General features: G+C 37.2%; 1 protein-coding gene across 4 annotated transcripts in view; it reads right to left on the bottom strand.

Annotated features, from left to right (window-relative positions):
- The window catches only part of TFG (trafficking from ER to golgi regulator), a 33,241-nt gene extending 13,512 nt beyond the window's left edge, over positions 1 to 19,729 (bottom strand). For 2 of the 4 annotated variants that reach the window (XM_011285975.4, XM_019839622.3), the window contains exons 1-5: positions 19,568 to 19,729; positions 14,342 to 14,568; positions 10,797 to 10,880; positions 4,359 to 4,505; positions 146 to 313 (exon numbers count right to left, since the gene is read on the bottom strand). In XM_011285975.4, coding sequence (XP_011284277.1) covers positions 146 to 313; positions 4,359 to 4,505; positions 10,797 to 10,880; positions 14,342 to 14,525 — 583 coding nt within the window. In that variant the 5' untranslated portion in view covers positions 14,526 to 14,568; positions 19,568 to 19,729. The remainder of the gene's footprint in view (positions 1 to 145; positions 314 to 4,358; positions 4,506 to 10,796; positions 10,881 to 14,341; positions 14,569 to 19,567) is intronic. The other 2 variants (XM_006936010.4, XM_006936011.4) reach the window with 1 other exon arrangement.
- Positions 19,730 to 22,919: the final 3,190 nt, after the last annotated feature.

The following is a 22,919-nucleotide window of genomic DNA, read 5'->3' as shown; positions in this document are numbered from 1 at the left end:
GTAGACAAAAGTAAAAATTTATTCAACTGAACCTTTAAGTCAACCTTTATGCACATCACTGTATCTATTATCCTTCTATTACAGAAGGAAAGAAAGACAGAGACAAAGAGAGGGAATGAAGGATGTGAGGGAGGAACTAACTTACCTGAAACCTGATCATCTGTTAAGCCAAACGCTGACATGACATTTTTATTGATTTCATCTTGGTTTTTTAAAGGATCAAAAGCTGACATACTCGCTGCCATAACCTGAGTAGACTGTTTCCCAGAAGAATCAGAAGCAGCAGGCTTTTCATCCCTACCATCCACAGTATCTGTGAGAGGAATAAACAAAAACTTGTTTCAATTTTATCTATATTCAGTAAGGCTTAAAAAATACAGAAGAATACATATAGTCTGAAATGTTAAGAGTAAATATCTCTGAATATAGGATCATAGATAATTTTACTTTCCTTTTTATACCTTTATTTTTAAAATCAGAAGAAAGGATCAAAAATTTAAAAAAAACAGCTTTTTCCAAAAAATCTTATCTACCTCTTTCCCTAAGAATTACTAGATGAGAAAAAAAATTATGAGCTCCTTAACAGAGAAAAATATTTTGCCCCCTTTTTTTGGAGCCCCATGACCCATATATACATACATATATATACACACACGTATATAGGTATATATATATATACCTATATATATATATATATATATATATATATATAGGTATATATATATATACGTATATATATATACGTATATATATATATAGGTATATATATATACGTATATATATATACATATATATGTATATATATACATATATATACCTATATATACATATATATACCTATATATACATATGTATACCTATATATACATACATGTATACCTATATACGTGTGTGTGTGTGTATATATATATACACACACACACATATATATATATATATGTATCTCCTGCTATCGGATACATACTGGGTACTAATGCATCATTTTGTGAAAGGATAAAGCAGCTTCATTGAAGTTATGATATCAACTTTTATGTTTTATTTCTACTTGTCTATTTGTTCATTATTAATTGCATGGAAATCTCAAGCCAACCAATATATTAAACACATCCTTTTAATTTGCTATGTCTCCCTTAAAATACTTGATAGCAAAATGATGTCTGAGATTTGCTCAAAATAACAGGTGGAAATGTATGGGAGGAGAGATGGCATGGTACTGATGAGTTGGTGACTGTTGAGGTTGGAGGTGGTTCATGAGATTCATTAAAGTATTTCTACTTTTGTCTGTTTTTCCATATTTTAATAGAAAAATAAAATTTTAAACATGAGCATAGTAAGTTTAAGTATCTTCTAAGTATACCAAGGTATTCAATAGGCATTGGTACCACTACCGCGTGAAAGAAAAGGGGTTCAAGAACAACCCACATCTTATAAATAGGTACCTGAGCTGCTGACAGCTCAGAGCCTGGAGCCTGCTTCAGATTCTGTGTCTCCCTCTCTGCCCTCCCCAACTCGCTCGTGCTCGCTCTCTCTCTCAAAAATAAACATTAAAATTTTTTTTAAAAACTAAGGAAACAAAAAGAATATTGCTAACCATTTATTCAATTACCAGTTTTTTTTGTCACCAAACAAGTAACTGAGTATCAGTTATTAGATCATCTCTGTGATTAAGACTCCTTTAAAATAAGTCTACAGTTATCCACCTTCCTCACCCATTTTCCTCCTCTAATTCCAAGGCTACACCCCAAGAGGACATCAGACCAAGCTTATAAATTATCCCCTCTCACACTACTACAGAGTCCACTACCTGTTCAACTTTCCACTTCCTGCAAACTAAGTCCATTAGGAAACACAATACTGTATGTCCACTAGCCTACTAGTTGCTTTGCCAGGTGCTACAGCTAAGGCAACAGGTCAATCCAGTATCCAGGGTAGCCTACACATCACGTTCCTCATAGGGGAAAGAAAGTGTCCAAGAACCACTGTGGAGGTAGACCACTGAAGAACATAGATAGCCACGTGTTTCTGGGTGAGGGTAAGCCACACTGTTCTAAAGACTACTGACAGCTGACTGGCAGCACTGTTTGTGGACTAGACTTTCAGTTTCTGATGTAGGGGTTTTTTTGGCTTATTTATGCTATTTCCTTGAAAAGACTATTAAGTCAGGATATGTTCTGAGAGCTTAGAAGGCAAGTAAGTGGTCAAGAGGTAAGTGATCTTATTATTGAGGAAACAAATTACAAAAATAAATTTTTACAATAAAATAATTATAATAAACAATTACAATAAGATAAAATTTTAAACATGAGCATGGTAAGTTTAAGTATCTTCTAAGTATACCAAGGTATTCAACAGGCACTGGTACCACTACAACCATCCGTAAAAAATAAAGCACAGGATGTATTATTATTAAACTCATTAGACAACTCAGATAGGACACCATGACAAGATGGGAGGCCACACAAAGGAACAATATGTGATATAATTTCTAAGATTCAGAGAACCAGTTTCAACATCTTTTCCATGAACATAGGTATGAAGTTAATAATAAACATTATGAATATATGAAAATAAAGAATAAAGAGAAGTAGTAAATTTAGTGGCAAGAAACATGTGAGAACTGAAAGGCTGTTTCACCAAATCTAAAAGCTTATAATTCTATCCCCTAGAGGAGAACATAGGCTACTATAGGTAATTTCTTCACAGTACTGGCTATACTTGTTGAATTTTGATCTAAGTTTCATAATATTCTACAGATGCTTAAATCCCCTGAAATTATATGCAAATGTTTTTGTGTCAGCATCTATGAATTCTTCTGAGAAAATCGTCAAAAGTTTTCTTCAGATTCTTGACCTAAAAATGGAGCTTATGTTTGGAGAGATAGGGTTCAGAAAAGACCATTTGCATTGACTTGAAATATAGTAAGATTCATCACATAAAGGCCAGGAAGATCTTACTATATTTCAGCACATCTCCCATATGTTCTGAAATACAGAGAGAGAACTAGAAATTACTAATCACCAGATATTTATTGAGAATCTACCACTAATACAATTCCATACAGCGAAAGAGAGGAAGAGAAATTATACAAAAAGACAGATTTATTTACACTATAACTACTAAATTAAAAGAAAGCAAAACTCCAAAATCTAAATGGAACAGAAAAATACAATCTCTTAGAATCTAATGGCTGCAAAGGATTATACAATGCCACTTTCGCACAAAAACATCTTTTATTAAGGCCCTTATACACAGTCATCCAGACTCTATAACAAATTACCCTATCATAATATAGATGGTTTTAAGCGTGTAATTTGTATGCAAACACAAAAATCATAAAAAACAAAACAAAACGTAAGTTTGCTTTTTAAGTTCAACATCTAAGAATATTAAAAGCTGAGGAAAGCAGTTTTTTAAAATCTACTTTCAAGCCATAATACATAAATTTCAGTCTACATTTTTAAATATATTTGGCCCCAAAATGTATGTCAGTTCCAAATTTGTCAATAAATATTACTTCATCTTAATATAAACAGTACATGTCATCTGAAAAATGGAAAAAATAAGTTTTTCTTTGCATGATTACTAAAAATTGTGTTTAAGATAAACTTTACAATACACCTCTTAAATGTAGTAATCTTATTTTTTATTTGAAACTACTTCATGTGCCACGTAAAACTCATGAAATGACTGCAATTCCTCGGGTGCATTATTACAATGAAAAGGGTTCAAAAGAGTCAAAGGGATCTGAAAACTGACCTATTCATACACCCAGGGGTTTAAGACTAGTTGCAAAGAATCAACCAGAGAGTACTTTAAAAATGGGATTCCCAGGTCCTACTCTCTAGTAGGTCTACAACGAGATCCAGGAATTGGTAAAATACCTCTCCTGGTAATCCTAAAGAACAGCAGGTTTGAATACTAGCAGAGAGGCAGGAATAAGAAAGGGTAACAATGAAGGTGCCAACTTAAAAAAAAAAAAAAACTGCAAAAAGGTATGAGCACATAGTATGACACTAAGTGAAAAACGTTCAAAAACAAATACCATATGATTTCACTCATGTGGAATTTAAGAAACAAGCAAAGGAAAAAAAGAGAGAGAGAGACAAAAACAAGAAACAGACTCTTAACTATAGAGGACAAACCGATGGTTACCAGAGGAGAGTTGGGTGGGGGGAGGATGGATAAAATAGGTGATGGGAATTAAGGATGTCATGATGAGCACTTGGTGACGTATGGAATCGCTGAATCACTATATTCTACACCTGAAACTAATATAATGCTGTATACTGAAATTAAAATAATAAATTTTATAAATATATAAGAATAATAAAGCAGAATAAAACGGATTCACAGTCTACCATTTTCAGGAATATTGGTGGAAGGTCCTGGTTCTCCAGGTGGTTCCAAGCTATCCAACAAACGATTCACTTTATTTCGCAGTTCTATCAGCTCTCGACGGAGATACTTCACTTGACTTGATTCTAGGGGTCTTGGTTGGCCATTAACTGGAATAAAAGCATTAATTTGCTCAAAATTAGGCAACATTCTTTAAAAATCAACACAACGATAGCAATAAGGAAAGATAAATGGATTTTTTGAAAAAGTGAAAATCAAACAAGACACCTAATGATGACATTTAAATGAAAACTCTTTTTAAGGAAAGGATTCTTTATTACTAAAAATTTGCTTTTTGGAAAAAAAATATTCATCAGTCTTTGTGGATGCCACATCTATGGCCTATGATATTAGCTTAAAAAAAGTTTTATTAGGAAAAAATATAGTAAACTAAAGCTTTATAATATATTTTTAAGAGAAATGATGTACCTTCAAAAGCTCATTTTTACCACACACTGTTCTTTTTTAAGTTATTTATTTTTGAGACAGAGAAAGAGTGCATGAGCAAGTGCCAGCGTGGGAGGAGCAGAGAGGAAGGGAGAGAGAGAATCCCAAGTAGGTTCTGCACTGTCAGCACAGGGCCTGACTCGGGGCTTGAACTCAAAAACCATGAGATCATGACTTGAGCTGAAATCAAGAATCAGATGCTTAACTGACTAAGCCATGCAGGCCCCCACCCCACACTATTTTATATTCTTAAAGTAATACAATCAATACATTATTCTAAATATATATGTTAAAAGGTGCAACATGACTGACAGTTCTATTATCCCTCTTGCCTACTTTTTGATCTAAAAAAAGAAAAAATAGCCACCTAAAATAACTGACCTAAAAAGTAACCTATTAAAAAAAATGCAGAATTCATGAATCCAAATCACCACTGTCCTTCAAAGTGGTTACTTCCAAAAGCAATATAAAAGCCACAAAAAGACAAAGATTATTTAATAATCATTGGGTCTTTTTTTAAATGAAGGCAACATTACCTCATTTAACCATTCTGTCCAAATGACTTCCAACTGACTTAAAAGTAAAGAAAAAATATGAGAAATCCTTCATCCAGCAACAAAGATTGCCACCACTAAAGGTTACTTTAAAAACAAAAACAAAAACAAAAACAAAAAAAAGAAAGAAAAGTAACAAGGTTCTGAATGCACACTTCAAGACAGGAGTTCAAAAATTAAATTAAAATGCTTTATGCACTGCCAGTACACATATATACAAATTACTAAGGTAACAAATTAAAAAAGGAAATCCATTTAAATAAAGGTGCAGGGATTCTTTGTTAACTGAATTGCAAATATCAAACCAGCAATAGAAGTTTTTTGAAGACAACTCACCAATATTTTACATACTGTCCATATATCTACAAGGAAGTTCAATACAATCTCCTACCTACATGAATTAATTACGGACTTTTTAGGGTATTACTAGGTTTTCTTTAATACCTAAAAAGGAGAAAAGCAGCTCCTGACAACCAGGAACTGGCCTAGTCCTGTAAGACAGACCTTAGTGCTGCCAGAGCTGGCCTGGCACTCACAAGTAAGCTGTGGTGTTCTCTTGCTGAACATGAACAATCTCAAAGAACATCAACCATTAGAAAAGATCACTCTGTGACTGTGATAGATGGAAGATGAAAACAACACCACTGCATAATCATGTGAGAACTCAAGACAAAACAAGGACAATAACCAAACCACAAAAATGACCAACATCCCTAGCTAAAATGAGTGATGGCTGCTGTTCCACTAATTGAAGCTTTAGCCACAACTCCTCCCACCTTCTGCATAAAATTTAGTTACATACCCAATCACAGGACCATCTCCACCTACTAACGGCATCCAATCTATAGCAAGTCCCACTTCCTTGCTCCTTATCCAAAATCCTCTACCATACACCTAAGCCCTATGAAAAATCCTTTCCAATACTTTTACTGAGACACCCCATTGTTCTTCCACGGTATTCACTCTTCCTCACTGCAATGTATTTGTAGTATGCCCCTTTTCATTCCTACCATTGTTTGTGCCTTTTTTCTTAATTAATCTTACAGAAGTTTGCAAATTTGTTATCTCATCAGAATTGTTGATCCTATCAATTCCCTGACTTCTAGTCCACTTCTGCTCTTTATTAATTTTTCCTTATAAGTTATTTCGGCTTACTTTGTCCTTCTTGTATAGAAGGCTACCAAATATCCCCTCAAGTTTTACTTTAGCATACTCTAAAAACTTTGTTATATACAAGTCATAGCTAATAATTTCTAATTCCCATTATAATTTCTTTATGTTAAAGCATATTTTTATCCTCAAAAACCAAAAGATAACACAGACTGACTCCCATAGTGTATGTTATCTTTTTTGTCCAGTGGTTTCTAAATGAAGCCAGAGAATGTGACCTCCAGGGTATCTCTTCTCTAGAACTTATTGAAATTTGTTGGAAAAACCACTATGTGGTTAATTTTTATATAAATATCCGTATGTGCTCAAAACAATCATACCCCTTCTTAATTGCTAGATGCATAAGACCAAGCCTGTATTTGATCTGTTCAAATTTTCTCTATCCCTACTAATAATTCTGAGCCTGCTTGATTTACCAGTTTCCCAGAGAAGAGTAATAAAAGCTCTCCCATGATTGTGAATTTATTTTTCCTTAGGGAACATCTATGGCTATGACGTATAAGTGTTCAGAATTATTATATACTCCCAGTGAATTATGCTTTTTATCACTATGAAGTGACTATTACTAGGGAATTTTTTAGTCCATTCTGTTAGTATTCCTAACTAGGTTTGAGTTTGTCTAGTATAATATTAGCCCTTTACTTTCAAACTTTGCATCATAATATTTCAGTATGTCTCTTATAATAAGCATGTAATTAGATCTGGTTTAACTCCAATAAGAGTCTTTTAACATGTACATTTAGTCCATTTGTGTGCATTGTAGTTAGTATTTTATACTAAATATTTATCAAGCTTTCTCTCTGCTTCTTTTCCTCATCGTCTAGTGAACCAAGTAGGTATTCTGTTTCCTTCTTTACCCTTAGTCGGTTAAGCGTCCAACTTTAGCTCAGGTCATGATCTCAGTTCGTGAGGTTGAGCCCTGGGTTGGGCTCTATGCTGACAGCTCAGAGCCTGGAGACTGCTTCAGATTCTGTGTCTCCCCCTCTCTCTGTCTCTTCCCTGCTCGCACTCTCTCTCTCAAAAAAATGAATGAATGTTAAAAAAAATTTAATATTTTAATTCCTGGACACCTGGGTGGCTCAGCTGGTTAAGCATCCGACCTTGGCTCAGGTTATGATCCCACGGTTCTTGGGTTCAAGGCCTGTGTCCAGCTCTGCACTGACCACATGGAGCCTGCTTCAGATTGTCTCTCTCCCTCTCTCTCTCAGCCTGTCCCTGACTCACACTTTCTCTCTCAAAATAAAGAAATAAACTTTAAATTTTTTTTTCAATGTTTTTTATTTATTTTTGGGACGGAGAGAGACAGAGCATGAACGGGGGAGGGGCAGAGAGAGAGGGAGACACAGAATCGGAAACAGGCTCCAGGCTCTGAGCCATCAGCCCAGAGCCTGATGCGGGGGTCGAACTCACGGACCGCGAGATCGTGACCTGGCTGAAGTCGGACGCTTAACCGACTGCGCCACCCAGGCGCCCCAAAGAAATAAACTTTAAAAAAATGTAATTCCTATCATCCTTTCCTGTCTTACATACAATTAATGATCAGGACTTTTGTCCCATCTTTTTATATTTCTAAAACTATTGTTGTTGTTGTTTTTTATTATCAGTGCTCATTTAAATTTACATGTTGACCAGTTTACTTGCTCACAATTTCTTGCAGGTTTCACCATTCTTCTGGACTCAATTTCCTTTTTGCTAAAGAACTCTTTTATTCTTTTAACAGGGTCCACGAGTGGTAAATCCTCAGTCTTTTTATTTTTGACGTTTTTTTCTCCCTTTATTCCTTAAGTGTAGCACACTATAGAAAGCTACTTTTCCAGATTTTTTTTCTGAACAGTTGGAAGATGCTATTCTACTGTCTCTGGCTTCCATTATTACTATGAAGAAGTCTACCAAAAGTCTAATTGCTTGCTAGATGATCAGTCTTATTCTTTCAGGCTACTTGTAAGATTATCTTTTTGCCTTACATATTTTCCAGTTTTGTGACAGTATGTCCAGGAGAGTTTTGTTTTTACTTACCCTGCTCAGGACTACTTTTCCTCCTGAATCCGAGTTTATATCTTTTATATAATTCTGAAAATTTCTTTAGCCATTACCTCCTCAAATATTTCCACTCCCCCATTATATCTCCTTCTTTAAAGTCTTAATGGAAATAGGCTGGACTTTCTTATTCTTAAATTCTATCTTATATTCTTCATCTCTGTTTTGGTGCTTTATTCCGTAATTTCTTTAGACTACCTTCTAGTTCAATAATTCTCTCTTCCACTGTGACTAATCTATTTTACCTCTCCTCTTTGTATTTAATTTGAATGATTATACTTTTCATTTCCAAAAGTTATCTTGATTTGTTTTTAAAATGTTTATCTTTTTTTCATAGTGCCTTGTTCTTACATTCTTATTTCTTTTACATCTAATAATTTTTAATATTATTTTATAGATGACCACTTCTATTAACTGCAAGTTCTTGGAAGTCTAACTGCACTATTAGTTGTGGCCATTGTTTCTGGCCTACATGGATTGTTTCACATGTCTTACAGTTCTAAACTCTAAGTTCATCAACAGGATTTTGTCTAGAAGCAGCCCATGACCTGGATTGAGAACTTACTCTAAGAGATTTCTGCCTTTACTTCTTACCATTTTTTATGGTAGTATCTGTGCCTATGAGTTCCCCATCTTTGAAGACAGTTTAAATTTAAATCCAACCCACCTAGCAACCATGGTTAGAAATCCTCAAGGGAGCCTTTACAAACCCAACAGCTTCAGGGTATGAGAGTTTCCTGTATCAATTCCTTGATTTTTCCTGTACCAACAGAGAGGTATTTTTCTTTTACAATATTCTTTTTTACGGGTGCCTGGATGGCTCAGTCAGTTAAGCATTCAACTCTTGATTTCAGCTCACGTCATGATCACAGGGTTCATGAGTTCAAACCCCATGTCAGGCTCTGTGCTGATAGTACAGAGCCTGCTTGGGATTCTCTCCCCCCCCCCCCCCCCCCCACCACGTGTGCATGCATGCTCTCTCAAAATAAGTAAAACTTAAAAAAAAAATTCTTTTTTAGAACACCCCACTGAGGGTCTAGGACCCAAGGCCTCTACTATGTAGACACCAAATGACTAGTCTTTAGACTATGCAGAACAAAACCTTGACCATTAACACCAAAAGCACACCAAGTCTCACCCTTTGGTACTACTGGTCCCAGTTTTTAATTTCATCTGTCTTTTGGTCTCTGGACATTTCTCTTACTCTCCTGAACAACTTCAAGTATATATTTCAAAAAACACATTTATAATAGTTAATCTAAAATGTCCTCAGTGTTTCTGGAAGGAAGATTTTCAGTTTATTGAACCTTCCTGATAGCTGGCTGCTAGTGGTTAAGTATTTTAGATTCAATACTGTGCAATCATACCTTTTATTTAAAAATTTCTTAAACAGCTTTTATTTGTTATTAGCATTTTAAAATCTAACTAACATTCACCCTTCCTACATGGAGATGAAATAGATACAAATTAAACCAACTGGCCCACATCAGGTTTCATGAACCAAAACGTTCAGTGTCACATAACTTATTAAAAAATGCTAAACAAAACATCTAGAAAAAAAGGCCCAGATTTTATTTTTCACATAAGCATGCTACCACTTAAACTCTGTAATCTTTTCTATCTTATCTTTTAAGAGTTCTACCTCACAAATCTGTTACTGTCTACAAGAATACAAAATCTAAAAGATTAAAATTAGTCTTGTATTTGCTTATTATTTTTTTTAATCAAAACTACTTCTAATTTAATCTTTAAGTACTCCTTAAAAAATAATGTCTACAGTCTTAGGCCTATATGTTAAGCTCTGAGAATAAGTAAAAACATGTTACATTTATGGAAAATAATTCTATATTCTCAGAGTACTAAGAACTTAATATAATGAATACATTTAATAAATTTAAAACTTAATAAAGGTAGTTTCAATACTGCAATTACTTTCAATCCTGGAAATACTTCTATAAGTGGCACCCATTACTATGTAGGATACTGAGCAGATGGAGATTTTAAATGTAACTACTTTCTATTAATCTTCGGGAAAGAAAAAAAAGAATATAGGCAGGCCTAATAATTCAAAAATTCAGATACAGCTGAAAAAGTTATCGCTTAATTCTGAGTCTTTAAAAAGAAAAGCTAAAAAGTCTTCAACAAAAACACAATGGATAAAATAGTAAATTTATTAGAAGATTTACCACTTACCAAATAACGTCAGTTTCAGTATTCTACTACACTGAATTGCAAAAGAAAGGTCAGAACTATCAAAAATTGTTATAAGGTCTCCATCTGGAATTTAAGCAAACAGAAGTGAGTTTCAGATTTGTATCAGTAATAAACTAGGATATACATCAAATTAAAATTGAAAATGTAGGTAACAGAGCATAATTAGAATGTCCCATAAAAACCTTAAACATTAAAGGATCTAGGAAAGATGTATCTGTTCAAAAGAATATCAATTTTGCTTATTACTTTTATAACAAGGCTATTTATCATATCCTCATTAAGAAGAGCCAAAACATAGCTAAGATTAACATATGACGATCCTTTATAAGTCACCAGGGCATTCATGGTAGCAATATAACAAATTATTGGTTTAGACTGAAATCTTTCCATTCCAAAAAATTTAAATATATTTATCAAATGTTAAAGAAATAAAGATTCTCAGTGTTCAAAATGTAATTCTAAGTACAGTAAAACACCACTGACACAAATGTAGAGGAAGCTATTATAGCAGTAACTAAAAGGGTCACTGACCATTTTGATACTAAGATGAAAACTATCAACTCTCCTTAGAAAAAATACTTATATACACAAGATTCTATAATCTCCGAGATCTCAAAGTTAAAAAATATTATCATCGGTCTATCAGCTGCTTGTTTCAAAAGCTTTCAAAGGGCTCAGGGAAAATGTTCTCTGGAGACAAAAAGAACAGAAAAGCACCCAGAGGCAAGGAGTTGGGTCAGGAGCCTCTGCTGGCTATCTTCACAGACACAGCTGAGTTGGGGAAGGGGAGTAAGGATGGTAGTTCTGTCCTGGGGAGGCTGCTCCAAGGATGTTCTGCTACACCAAAAACACTGACTAGACAGATTTAGTTTGAACAAAGCTGGCAACAAAAGCCATAACTGAAGATTTTATCACTATTCTTAGATCTTTATAAGATCTAAGATCTTATAACCAGACCCACTTCTTATAACATATCTAATGTTCAGACTTCAGAGATTTTACTCATAAATATATTTTTAATAAAGTATATATATATATAAACAGAAAACCTTCTGTAACTGCCTTTTTTATTTTCTGAATTTTACAACAGAAATATATGATGGCAAGAACTTTACCTAAGCCAGTCCTCCACCCTAATTAATACCTAACAGTCTATACAATTACCACAAGTAACACAAATCTATACAATTCAAAACACTTAGAAACTGTGAAAAACAAATCCAATGTGGTAACTAGATGTGGAGGACAAAATTTCAACACTGAAGATACCCTTAAGTTAGGGGTCCATAAAGTGAGACCAATGGTCAAAAATCCCTGTTTATAGGACTATGAAACAAGAATGGCTTTTATATATTTTTTTAAAGGTTTTCAAAAAAAAGGTAGATGAAATAGAGACTTAATATGACCCACAGTGCTAAAATATTATCTGATCTTTTAGAGAAAAGTTTACCAATCCTTGCCCTAAACAAAAATAAGGGATTTAAGAGCAAGCTAGATAAATAGTGAGGTCAGCTTAAAATATACAAGTTTGGGGCGCCTGGGTGGCGCAGTCGGTTAAGCATCCGACTTCAGCCAGGTCAGGATCTCGCGGTCCGTGAGTTCGAGCCCCGCGTCAGGCTCTGGGCTGATGGCTCAGAGCCTGGAGCCTGTTTCCGATTCTGTGTCTCCCTCTCTCTCTGCCCCTCCCCCGTTCATGCTCTGTCTCTCTCTGTCCCAAAAATAAATAAACGTTGGAAAAAAAATAAATAAAATAAAATAAAATAAAATAAAATAAAATAAAATAAAATAAAATAAAATAAAATAAAATATACAAGTTTGAGGCAAGAGCATAGCATCTCAGATAAAATGCAAGCTGTTAAAAATTTGAGTTCTAAAGTGAAGAAAAAGAACAAATTGATCAAATTAAGGCACACACTTGGAAGTCAAAAAGGTTAAAGTCAACATATTAGAAGTAGATGAGATTGTATTAGGAAAGAGAATGAGAAGCAATTGCTCTCTTTTACCATCCAGGTGACTCTCAAAATTAGTTTTGGGTACCATCAGACCATACTTTGTAAAAAAAAAAAAAAAAAAAAATTACACCTGTAGCTAAATGGCCAGCTAGCTGATTGATCATCAGTGATTTATATTTTTATATTTCCCTTCCATAGTATAGGTTGTTGGAAAGTGGGCCAACCAGGGACATACTCCAAGCCACTGACAGTTCAGCAGAGCCATGTGATGGGGTCTGGCCAGCTTGATGTGAACAGAAATGATAAACACTACCTCAAGGCCCAGGGAGTACAATCCCTCACGTAATCCTCTACACTCTGTCTTCATCTATCTGCCTGCTGGATGTTAATGCTCAAGGTGAGCTTATAAGCCATGTGTTGAACATAACACAGCTTCTGTCAAACTGGGCCTTTGAATGATCTCTTGAGTGTTAAACCACTGAAATTTTAAGATTTCTATTATTAACAGCAGGCATTACTTTAAGCCAGCACACCGAGAGACAGGGAAACGGCTGTTAGTGATAAGAAAACTGGGACAGTAGTGTCAGAGATGTTAAGGGATAAGAGTTATTTTTAAAAGGATGGTATGGGGGTAGCAATGCCAAGTATAAAGATCAAGGTGAAACAGACTGGAAATAAATTCAGCAGAAAGAAACTGGTAACCACCTAAAGTACAATTTCAGTAGAGATGTTTACAAAGAAGAAGGTTTAAAGAAGATGAAATAAAGACAGTCTATGATTTTAATTCCACTGTGTGTCTGATGCAACATCTGTCATATAAAACCCATTGCCATAAAAACAGTTTTGTGGTCAAATGAGTCTAGGGACACTGAATACTATAAACAGACAATGTGTATCAGCATTATTACATGTTCTAAAAATTCCTGCAGTAAAGAAACACATTTCTGTTTCAACCAGCTTTCTCACACTTAGTTGACCATGAAAACATTTTTCATCCAATACCTACTGATACCTCTTTCACTTTGGGAAATATGAGTGAAAGTTGGTTTTAAAAGCGAAAAGGAAGCCAAAATTGCATGAGCAGAAAAGAAAAAAAAATGCTTGCAAAAATATTTGTGAAAGTGGGGCACCTGGGTGGCTAGGTGGGTTAAGCTGTCCTCTCTTGATTTCAGCTCAGGTCACAATCTCATGATTTGTGAGACTGAGCCCTGCGTTGGGCTCTGTGCTGATAGCATGGAGCCTGCTTGGGATATTCTCTCTCTCACCTCTCTCTTTCTCTCTTTGTCCTTCCCCCACTCGCAGAGGTGCACACGCACACTCTCTCTCTCTAAATAAACTTTAAAAATATATATTCTGTGAAAGTGATTACTAAAAACCTCATTTTTAATAAATCACTTAGCTATTTTTAACTTATAAAAGAATTATAATCAGCTACATATATATCCCATTAAATAAAGTGGGTACTCAATTATGACAGAAGAGAAATTTATAATGAGCTATTCAATAAAAGATAGGCAAAAGAACACATACAATACTTAGACTTTTAATGACTAACTTTAGAAACAATCTTACCTTCATCTTTATACTTTATTGTAACTTCGTCATTACTCAGAAGTTTTCCTCTGAAAACTCGCTGCATCATTAGCACTAATTCATCATAAGTAATATCTTCATTATGAATGGGAATTCGTCGAATATCCTCCCCAAGTTGAGCTTTGATGATCAGCTTCCCACTTAGGTCCAACTGTCCATTCATGGTGGACTCCAGGATGTTGCGTATATACAACTCTAGGGAAAGACTGATAAAATGGTTTTGGTGATTAAACAGCTATAAAAACATTTCTTAAAAGTTGAAAAGCAGGGCGCCTGGGTGGCTCAGTCAGTTAAGCATCCGACTCTTGATTTCAGTTCAGGTCATGATCTCACAGTTCGTGAGATCCAGGCCAGTGTAGGGCTCTGTGCTGACAGTGCGGAGCCTACTTGGGATTCTCTCTCCCTCTCTCTGCCCCTCCCCTGCTCATGCTCTCTCTCTCTGTGTCTCTCTCAATATAAATAAACTTTAAAGAAAAAAAAGTTGAAAAGCAAAACTACTATTGGAATATAAGAAATTCTGGTCTTCAAAAGAGATTTACTGTTCCAATGTTACCCCATTCATCATGTTAAAATGGAGATAAGTTCAGTATGTGCATAAGAAAACAAGTTTCATTATTTTTGGCAATTATTATTTTACCCATATATCTAACCACCTATCTGCCATTACCATTTAGATTTCTAATTTAACATGTCCGAAAACAAACTCCTGATCCTCTCCCCAAAATCTGCTTTTCCTGTAGTCTTCTCCAACTCAGTTAGTGACAATTTCTTTCTTCTAGGTGTTCAAGATTTAAAAGAAAAAAAAAAAGTCCAAATAGCCAACAATCTAGTTGCTACTACCTTTAAAATATCTCTATATTCCAATCACTTCAGTAACTTTACCTCTACCAGCTTGATCTAAAGCTCTTGCCTGCATTACTGCACAAGACTCCTCTTGCCTGCATTACTGCATAAGACTCGTAAGCAGTCTGCCTTTTTACCTTTGTCCACTTTTAATCTATTCTCAAATTTAGAATTATCCTGTTGAATAAAATCTAATGTCACTCTGCTTAAAATCTTCCAATGGATTCACATCTCAGTTTTAATAAAAGCCAGAACTACAAGGTCATGATCTGGCCTCTGGCCCCTAGCCAAGTATTTAACCTCATTTCCTACTTCTCTCCCTGGTTACACTGCTGCACCCACACTTTAAGTTCTCCTTCTCAATTCAAGGCTTTGCACTTGCTGTTCCCTTTGTCATGAGCCCTTTTCAAAACTCACATGATTCAGATCTCTGATCAAATCTTCATTTCTCAGAGGTTTGCCCTGACCATCTAAGCTAAAATGGATCTTCTTTCACTTTCTTACCCTGCTTCAATTTTCTTCAAAGCACTTATCACTCCCAGACATTAAGAATTAATTTTGTATTGTCTTTTCCACTAGAAAGTAAAGAAGTAAATGGTTTTGTTCATTGTATTCCTGAGCCCAGAACAATACTGGTCTAGCACATGGAAGTCATTCAATTTTGTTAAATGAAGAATACTGGCTTTCACTCTATGTTAGCCTATAACTAAATGCTAACTCTAAAGAGAAAATCATGTGTGAACACTAGAGTCTGAAATGTTTCTCTCTAAAATAAGAAAGACCTCACTAGTATTTTCTCTAATTTTCCTATCTATTTTGGGAACCTAAGGAGAAAAGACAAATGAATGACATCCTCTGGAGCTTTCTAGTAAGAATGTCCACTATTGTCTCTTAATATTCTATACCTCACCCCTCCCCAAACCTGAGTGGCTGTGTATGTTTAAATTGCATTTTTTAAATTTTTAAAAAGTTTTTTTAATGTTTTTATTTATTTTTGAGAGAGAGTGCGCACGTGTGCGAGCAAGGGAGGGGCAGAGAGAGGGAGACACAGAATCCGAAGCAGGCTCCAGGCTCCGGCCCACAAACCGCGAGAGCCCAACGTGGGGCTCGAACCCACAAACTGCGAGATCATGACCTGGGCCGAAGTCGGCTGCTTAACCAATTGAGCCACCCCGGCGCCTCGTTTAAATTGCATATTTTAAGAAAGAAATAAGATAATGTTAGAGAACTAGCCACTAAATACTAATTTGCTACAAAATTTTCCCTTCCTGGGTTTTACTTTCATCTTAATTTTAGGTATTATTTCAGAGTGATTATTCTGTAACGACACTAATTCTAAACTCAAAATATACTATGAGGTCTCTAGTAATTTACATGGTTACTATAGAGTTCTAGAAAATACAGTTACAATTAAATAATGTGTTAATAGCTCTTCTTCTCAAGGTCTATCTCTTGTTTTCAAGACCAAAATGTTCTTAAATACATCTACAACTACCGAGCATTTCCCTAGCTTCAACTCCCCACCTCCTCCTGCCCCCTCCCCTGAAATGATCTTATTTAAAGTGCCCTACAAAAAAATAAAATAAAATAAAATAAAGTGCCCTACAATCCCCTACTGGCCACACTGTAGTTTCAACCTCATGTTTTACTACTGGCAGCTGTTTCTTCCTCTTAATTTGTTAACATCATACCGGCCTTTAATGCTTCTCTACAATCATTCTACAGTTTTCGTACCTCTCTACAATTATTTTTCTTGGTGTGAAAGCACCCCATCTACCCTCCAACACATCACCCCCTCAAATACCTGGAGAAAGTTTTCAGGAATCCTAAGTCATTTCATGAATATTACATATAAATGCCCTAATATTCTTTCATATAAATGTCCTATGTCCTTCCAACTATTCCTTAAATGAGTGTCTCTAGAACTCCTTGCCATATTCTGAACATTTTAATAATTTCTTTCTTTTTAAATTTAGAAATACTCTTTTTCCATGATGCAGTGACCCACAAATCACAGATGGCTTGGAAATAAACTTCCCAGTTACTGCAACAGATTTTTTAATTATGCTACTTAGTGAGGACCCAAAGTCAGCCCTTGAAGGCCTGTATCCTCAGATTATCCCTTTTTCAGCAGGATGTAAATTCAAACCCCCTTTAACCTAACACTAAATACCCTCCACAATTTGCCCTTCCCCTTGTTTCTTTCCACTCTTCCTTTTTTTATTTTTTGTACTTGCACTGTATTTTACAGCTATATTAATATTTTTAAATGGGGCCTTAAGTACTGAATCTAACACTTTAAGTCAGTTCAGAACAGAGTGGATTGTGTTCCTAAATCTGGATGCTAAGCTTGTCTTAATTTAAAATAAGAATAGTTTTCTTTATCTGACAATTCTCACAATGAACTTCTCATGAACACTGTGATTAATCAAAACCTCCATACAACCTCTTCACCTGTTAGCCAAAGCACTTTCTATAGTCAGGAAACATTTACTTAATACCTACTATGTGCCAAGCTCTGAAGTATAATTACTTCAACAAAATGGTAAAGATTCCACCTTGCTCACCTTACAGTCTGAAAGTAATAAAGAACTTCAGTAAATCAAGGTATGTTACTTCCTCCTACCCAGAGGATGCGTAAACCAGCAAGAACATAGTTAAGGACCAGGGTTTAGCTTCAGCAACACGTTATTATCTACTCTTACCAGCACCTAGAGTAGTGCCGGACATATAGTAGGTATTTAAAGACTTGTTTTTGTTCTCTGAACAAAAGATGAATAAGAAATAATAAATTTCTGCTAAGGGATTGGGAGAAGAAAGCTGAACTGTTAGGGTCGGTTCCTAAGTCGGACCTTCACACTGTACCTCCTTTGAAGTGATTTCCTGCAACAGACATACTCCTAATTAAGAGAAATTTCCAACATCGAATTAACTAATAGTATGTTTTTTTTATTGGGGGGGAAGATTATGCAGTATTCATTTCCAATGGATCTCAAAACTTTAGTCTCTTTTCCTTTTATCTGCCATGTTTGCCTGCACATTCACTTACTGCTTGGTGTTTCCCATGCACTGTAAACTCCCTGTGGCCAGGAACCAAAGCTTCTTTCCTAAGGCCGTCCCCAGTTTGTGCAGCCATCTCCTCAAGCCACGTACACAATTGTCACAAAACTAAGGACACTACAAAATTCTCCCTTTCAGGGGAAATCCCATCCCCAACATTTTCTTATGTAACAGAATTCAGGTCCTCTTTTTCTCTAACTCCCGTCACTAGGCAGAGCCTAGTAATGAATGAACTACCAACTGCCAGGACTGCTAGTGAGAGCCTTACAGTATTTTCTTCTCCCATCTTGTCCATACCCCACTCCCTCTGAGGTCCAGAAAGGACACAGACACTAATTTACCAAGTCCTCCAACAGGAACACTGTTTTCAGCACTGAAGAATAAAGTGACATGCCCAAAGACACATAAAAAGCCTGCCTCGAACCAGAATCCAGGTTCAGTGGCCAAACCTCCAGCTCCTCTAATCCTATGAGTTGAGCCCGCTCAAATTCAGAGGGGCCTGCTTAGGCACCTCCACAGGGTAGCAATTTTCCTTAAGAAATTCTAAGCAAAAGCAACCCTTGATTACTACAAAGAATCCAAGGAGCCACAAATCCTGCCTGGCCAGTAAGATGGTAAAGATTCCCACTACCAGCCCCGTGACTTTAGCCAAGTACCTCTCCAAACCTCACAAAATAGGCATAATAATATCTAAATTTAAAGGATCTCTAAATTTAAAGGATCCCTGTGATGATTAAATGATATTATGCATCTAAAATACTTACTACAGGGCATAGTAAAGTAAACTTAAAAGTTCGCTATCATCACCACTATAAAACCGGGTTGGGCCTCCAGACGGCGCTCGATTAAACCCTGACACAGCTAAGGAACAAGGTTCCTCTTAAGTGACCCCAATAAACTTACTCCCTTAGGCTCTATTCTTCACCCATCCAAGCCACTCTGGGGGTTAGGTGCTCGACCACCCCAGGCCTCACAAGCCCCCTCCTCTCCTCTCCCTCGGGCAGTCCGACCCCTTGGAGCCAGGAGGAATCGAAGCAAGAGCACTTGCCGGCCCAAACAACCCCCAGAGACCCCCGAGGCCTGCCCCCCTGCCACGGTGGCCTGCGGGACTCCCATCCCCCCCTCCGGGCCCTCCCCTCCCCAGCGCGAGGGCCCTCCCGGGCCCCAGCCCCTTCCCACAGCCCCCCTCCGGCCCCACCCGCCGGGTACCCGCTGGTTCGAGCGAGGCCCTCCCAGCGCTTCCTCGTCTCCCCGCCCGCCTTGTCGATTGAGCGGCCGCGCCCCCGTCCCCAGCGGCCATACCGGCTTGCCGAGGCCGCCGCGGCTGCCTCTCCGCGGGTCTCCGATGACCGGACCCGTGCGAGGCCGCCGGAGCGTTCTGGGGCGTCGTGAGGAGGCTGCGGTCACGGCCCACTCCGGTGCCCTCCGCCGGCTCCGCCGCACCTCGCTCGCAGGCTCGCGCCGGCCGCGGCCAATCGCACAGACCCACCAAGCCTAGCGAGATCTCAGGCCCAGTACGTGGCAGGTGGGGGAAGAAGAGGGGCGGGAACAAGGGAAAAAAAAAAAAAAAAAATCTGTCCTCCCGCTCCGCCTCACAGCAAGCAGGCAACCCAGAACGCATGCGCAGAGGCCGAGGCGCGGGGCGGGTAGTTCCCGAACCTGCATGGGCCGAAGTCTCTGCTTTCTCACTGGATGACCGAGTGTGGCAGCGTATGCTGACGGGTGTACGCATGCGCAAGGCGTGACCAGGCACTTCCGGTTTTCCTGGAGGCTTGAAACCCGTCCGTCTCCTGTTTGTGAGGCGTGGTTTGCTGTTTTGGACTCTGATAGACTGTTGAAAGTGGGCATTTGTTCGAGTTTGTGTGGCTTTTGTTTTGTTTTGTTTTTAGTGACCATTGTACTTCTAGTCATGTCTCGAAAAAACGAATCCTTTTCCCGCCTTCCACAAACTCATTCATTCTTATTGGGCACCTACGCACTGTGTTGGGAATGGGGATGAATCAGTTGGTGAGCAAGGGGTTTCTAATAATGTTTACGAGACAGGACAAACCTGTGAGTGTGTAAAAAGTAAAGTCTGGAAAATTAAGGTTACTAAGGATTCCGGGTGCCTTTTGGGAAGATAAGGCAGCGTGCACTATTTACTCTTTTCCTTCTCTCTTTATCTAAAGCATTTGTTTTAAATACGCGTATTTTTGTAAGAAGTGCCCTGGCTCAGACTGAAGTCTACATTTTTAGGGGGGAGGTAGTGAAATCTAAGGGTAGGAGGTGCTATTTTAAAAGTTGCAAGTAGTTTTTGCCTCCTATGACAGAAACCAAGCAGAAAGCAAATCGAACTCACGTGGTCCCCAGTTGTTCGTCAGATGTTCTCCATGGACCTGGGGTAAAGTGAATTCAGGGTGAGAAATAAGTTCTTTTAGTACTATAGTGTGATCTTTTTGCAGTTAGAAGTCTGAAAAATTCCATTTGAAAATGAAATATATGACGCCACAGTGCTTTTTGCCTCTGAATTGTATTTTCCAACGCTGTGTGTATTGCTCTCTGAGCAATTGCTTGCAGAGATAGAGGAGGAGAGGAATGTAGAAGGAATGAAAAAAGTTCCTGACTTTCTCCAAAGACTGTTCTTCGTTACTTGTTATTTAGGACAATAGTACTCCATATTTCGGGAAATGCACAGCTGTCCAATAGTATTCTAATGTCTTTGAGATGGTTTGAGATTGGATAAAACTACACAAATATGAGCAAAGGTAAAATATTCCCTGAAGGAAGTGAATTATACCACAATTTTCCTAAAAGGAGGTAGATCCTGGGGCAGGATATAAGGAACTGAGCCTCGGCCTGGAATAAAGGGAAACAATTTCCTCTCTTTAGGCTCCCATGAAAGGGACACTCACTGGAGTCCTGCCATTGAAAAGTACATTGGTCCTTGTTACCCTGGGACCAGCTGGAAGCTAGAAGAGAGACACCCATAGGGTGGTCTGTTGGAAGGGCTGGAACATTTGCACTCTGAAAGCAGCTTGAGCTTCTCTATGTTGTAATTCCTTCATGTTTCATCCCCAAACAATTAGTGGAAGTCTTGCTTAATGTTAAAACCTGTTCCCAGCTACCACTATGGAAGTTAAGAGACGAGGTAGTGATGATTCCTCAGGTCAAAGCGGAAGTAGGACCTGCCCAAGGCAAGAAGTGAGAAATAAGAGAGTAAAGCATCATTTGGAAGCCAGATCAGAGATTCAAGTGACATGAGGCAAGAAGGATGTCTATGCAACATTAAAACATTTACCCAAGATTCTCCAGAAATACACATTTTAAAATTTCTAATGAAGAACTTTATGAAAGATTTTGCCTCCTGCTATCTCAGATGCAGGCTTACAATGTGATTAAGCATGAAATCAAGGAGACTTGGGTTTATTTGTATTTTATAGAGCCGATATAGAGAAGCATACGAAATTATCATCTGTGTGTGTCAAATTGCTTAATAACCCAAACCATATCCTGTTCATTTTCTTGTTTCAGCTTAATAATAAATAGTCCACAAAAACTTCAGTGACCTTTCTTCCTGATCCTATATAACAATTACATTTTAAAAATTAAGAGCATAATGAACAGCTGGAACTCGTTACCTTACCCAAGGATTGATTAGAAGATTACCAATAATGCCTCCTTATGTGCTTCTACCAGAGGGGGTCCCATGCCTCTTTCCTGAATTTTGCATTTAACATTCCCTTGTGTGGTGTTTTGTTTTTGTTTTTCAATGTTCTATGTAATTGAATCACATATATATCTATATACATACATACATATATGTGTGGATATAGATATATATGCCTTTGTGATATATTGCTCAATTTTACTTCTTCATTGGCATTATATAGAGTATCATCTCTTAGTTTTCTGGAACAATTTTTGCACTCAATATTATGCTACCAAGATATATCCATATTGCTTCATGAGCTGAAATTCATTTATTTTCATTGCCGAATAATATTCCTTTGGGGGAGTATACCACAAATTTTTAAAATTTGTCCTATCAAAGTGTAGATTGTTTCCAGTTTCTGCTGTGTGCCTTTATAAACATACTTTTGTATGTCTCTTGTTCAAGAGTATCTCTTGTTACCTGCTAATACATGGGTTACTGAACAGTAGATTGTGCAAATATTTAGTTGTATGAGAAAATGCCAACTCTCGGCATCACCACCAAGACTTTGGGGCGGGGGGGGGGGGTAGGGAGTGTAAGTGGTATCATTTTGCAGTCTTATTGAAGACTATAAAGATTACATTATAACCCTGACTTTTTGTGCAAACATTTGACATGTAATTGTTCTGTATCCTTACTTATAATTCTGTCTTTGAGTATCTGGTTCACCCCCACCCAACTTGAATTCAAGGCTGTGATTATATTCTTTCTATCCTTCCCAGCATCTGGCACTGGTTGTGTGAGTGAATAATAGGCACTCAAGGAGTAACTGTTGAGTCAATGAAAAGTTATTACTGTTTCTGTAATGTGTCCACAGTTGCTGATGATACAAGTCTGTGTACTTAGGCTCCCAAAACAGTGGATGATAACTGGCCAGGGAGTGATAACCTGAATTGAACTAGTTACCACCTTTACCAAGAACATGGTTTCTCCCACTGTATGTGTAGATGCTGATTTTAGATA

This window comes from Felis catus, chromosome C2 (genome assembly GCF_018350175.1).
Source record: "Felis catus isolate Fca126 chromosome C2, F.catus_Fca126_mat1.0, whole genome shotgun sequence".
NCBI lineage: Eukaryota > Metazoa > Chordata > Mammalia > Carnivora > Felidae > Felis > Felis catus.
This window is presented reverse-complemented; position numbering and strand designations above follow the sequence as displayed.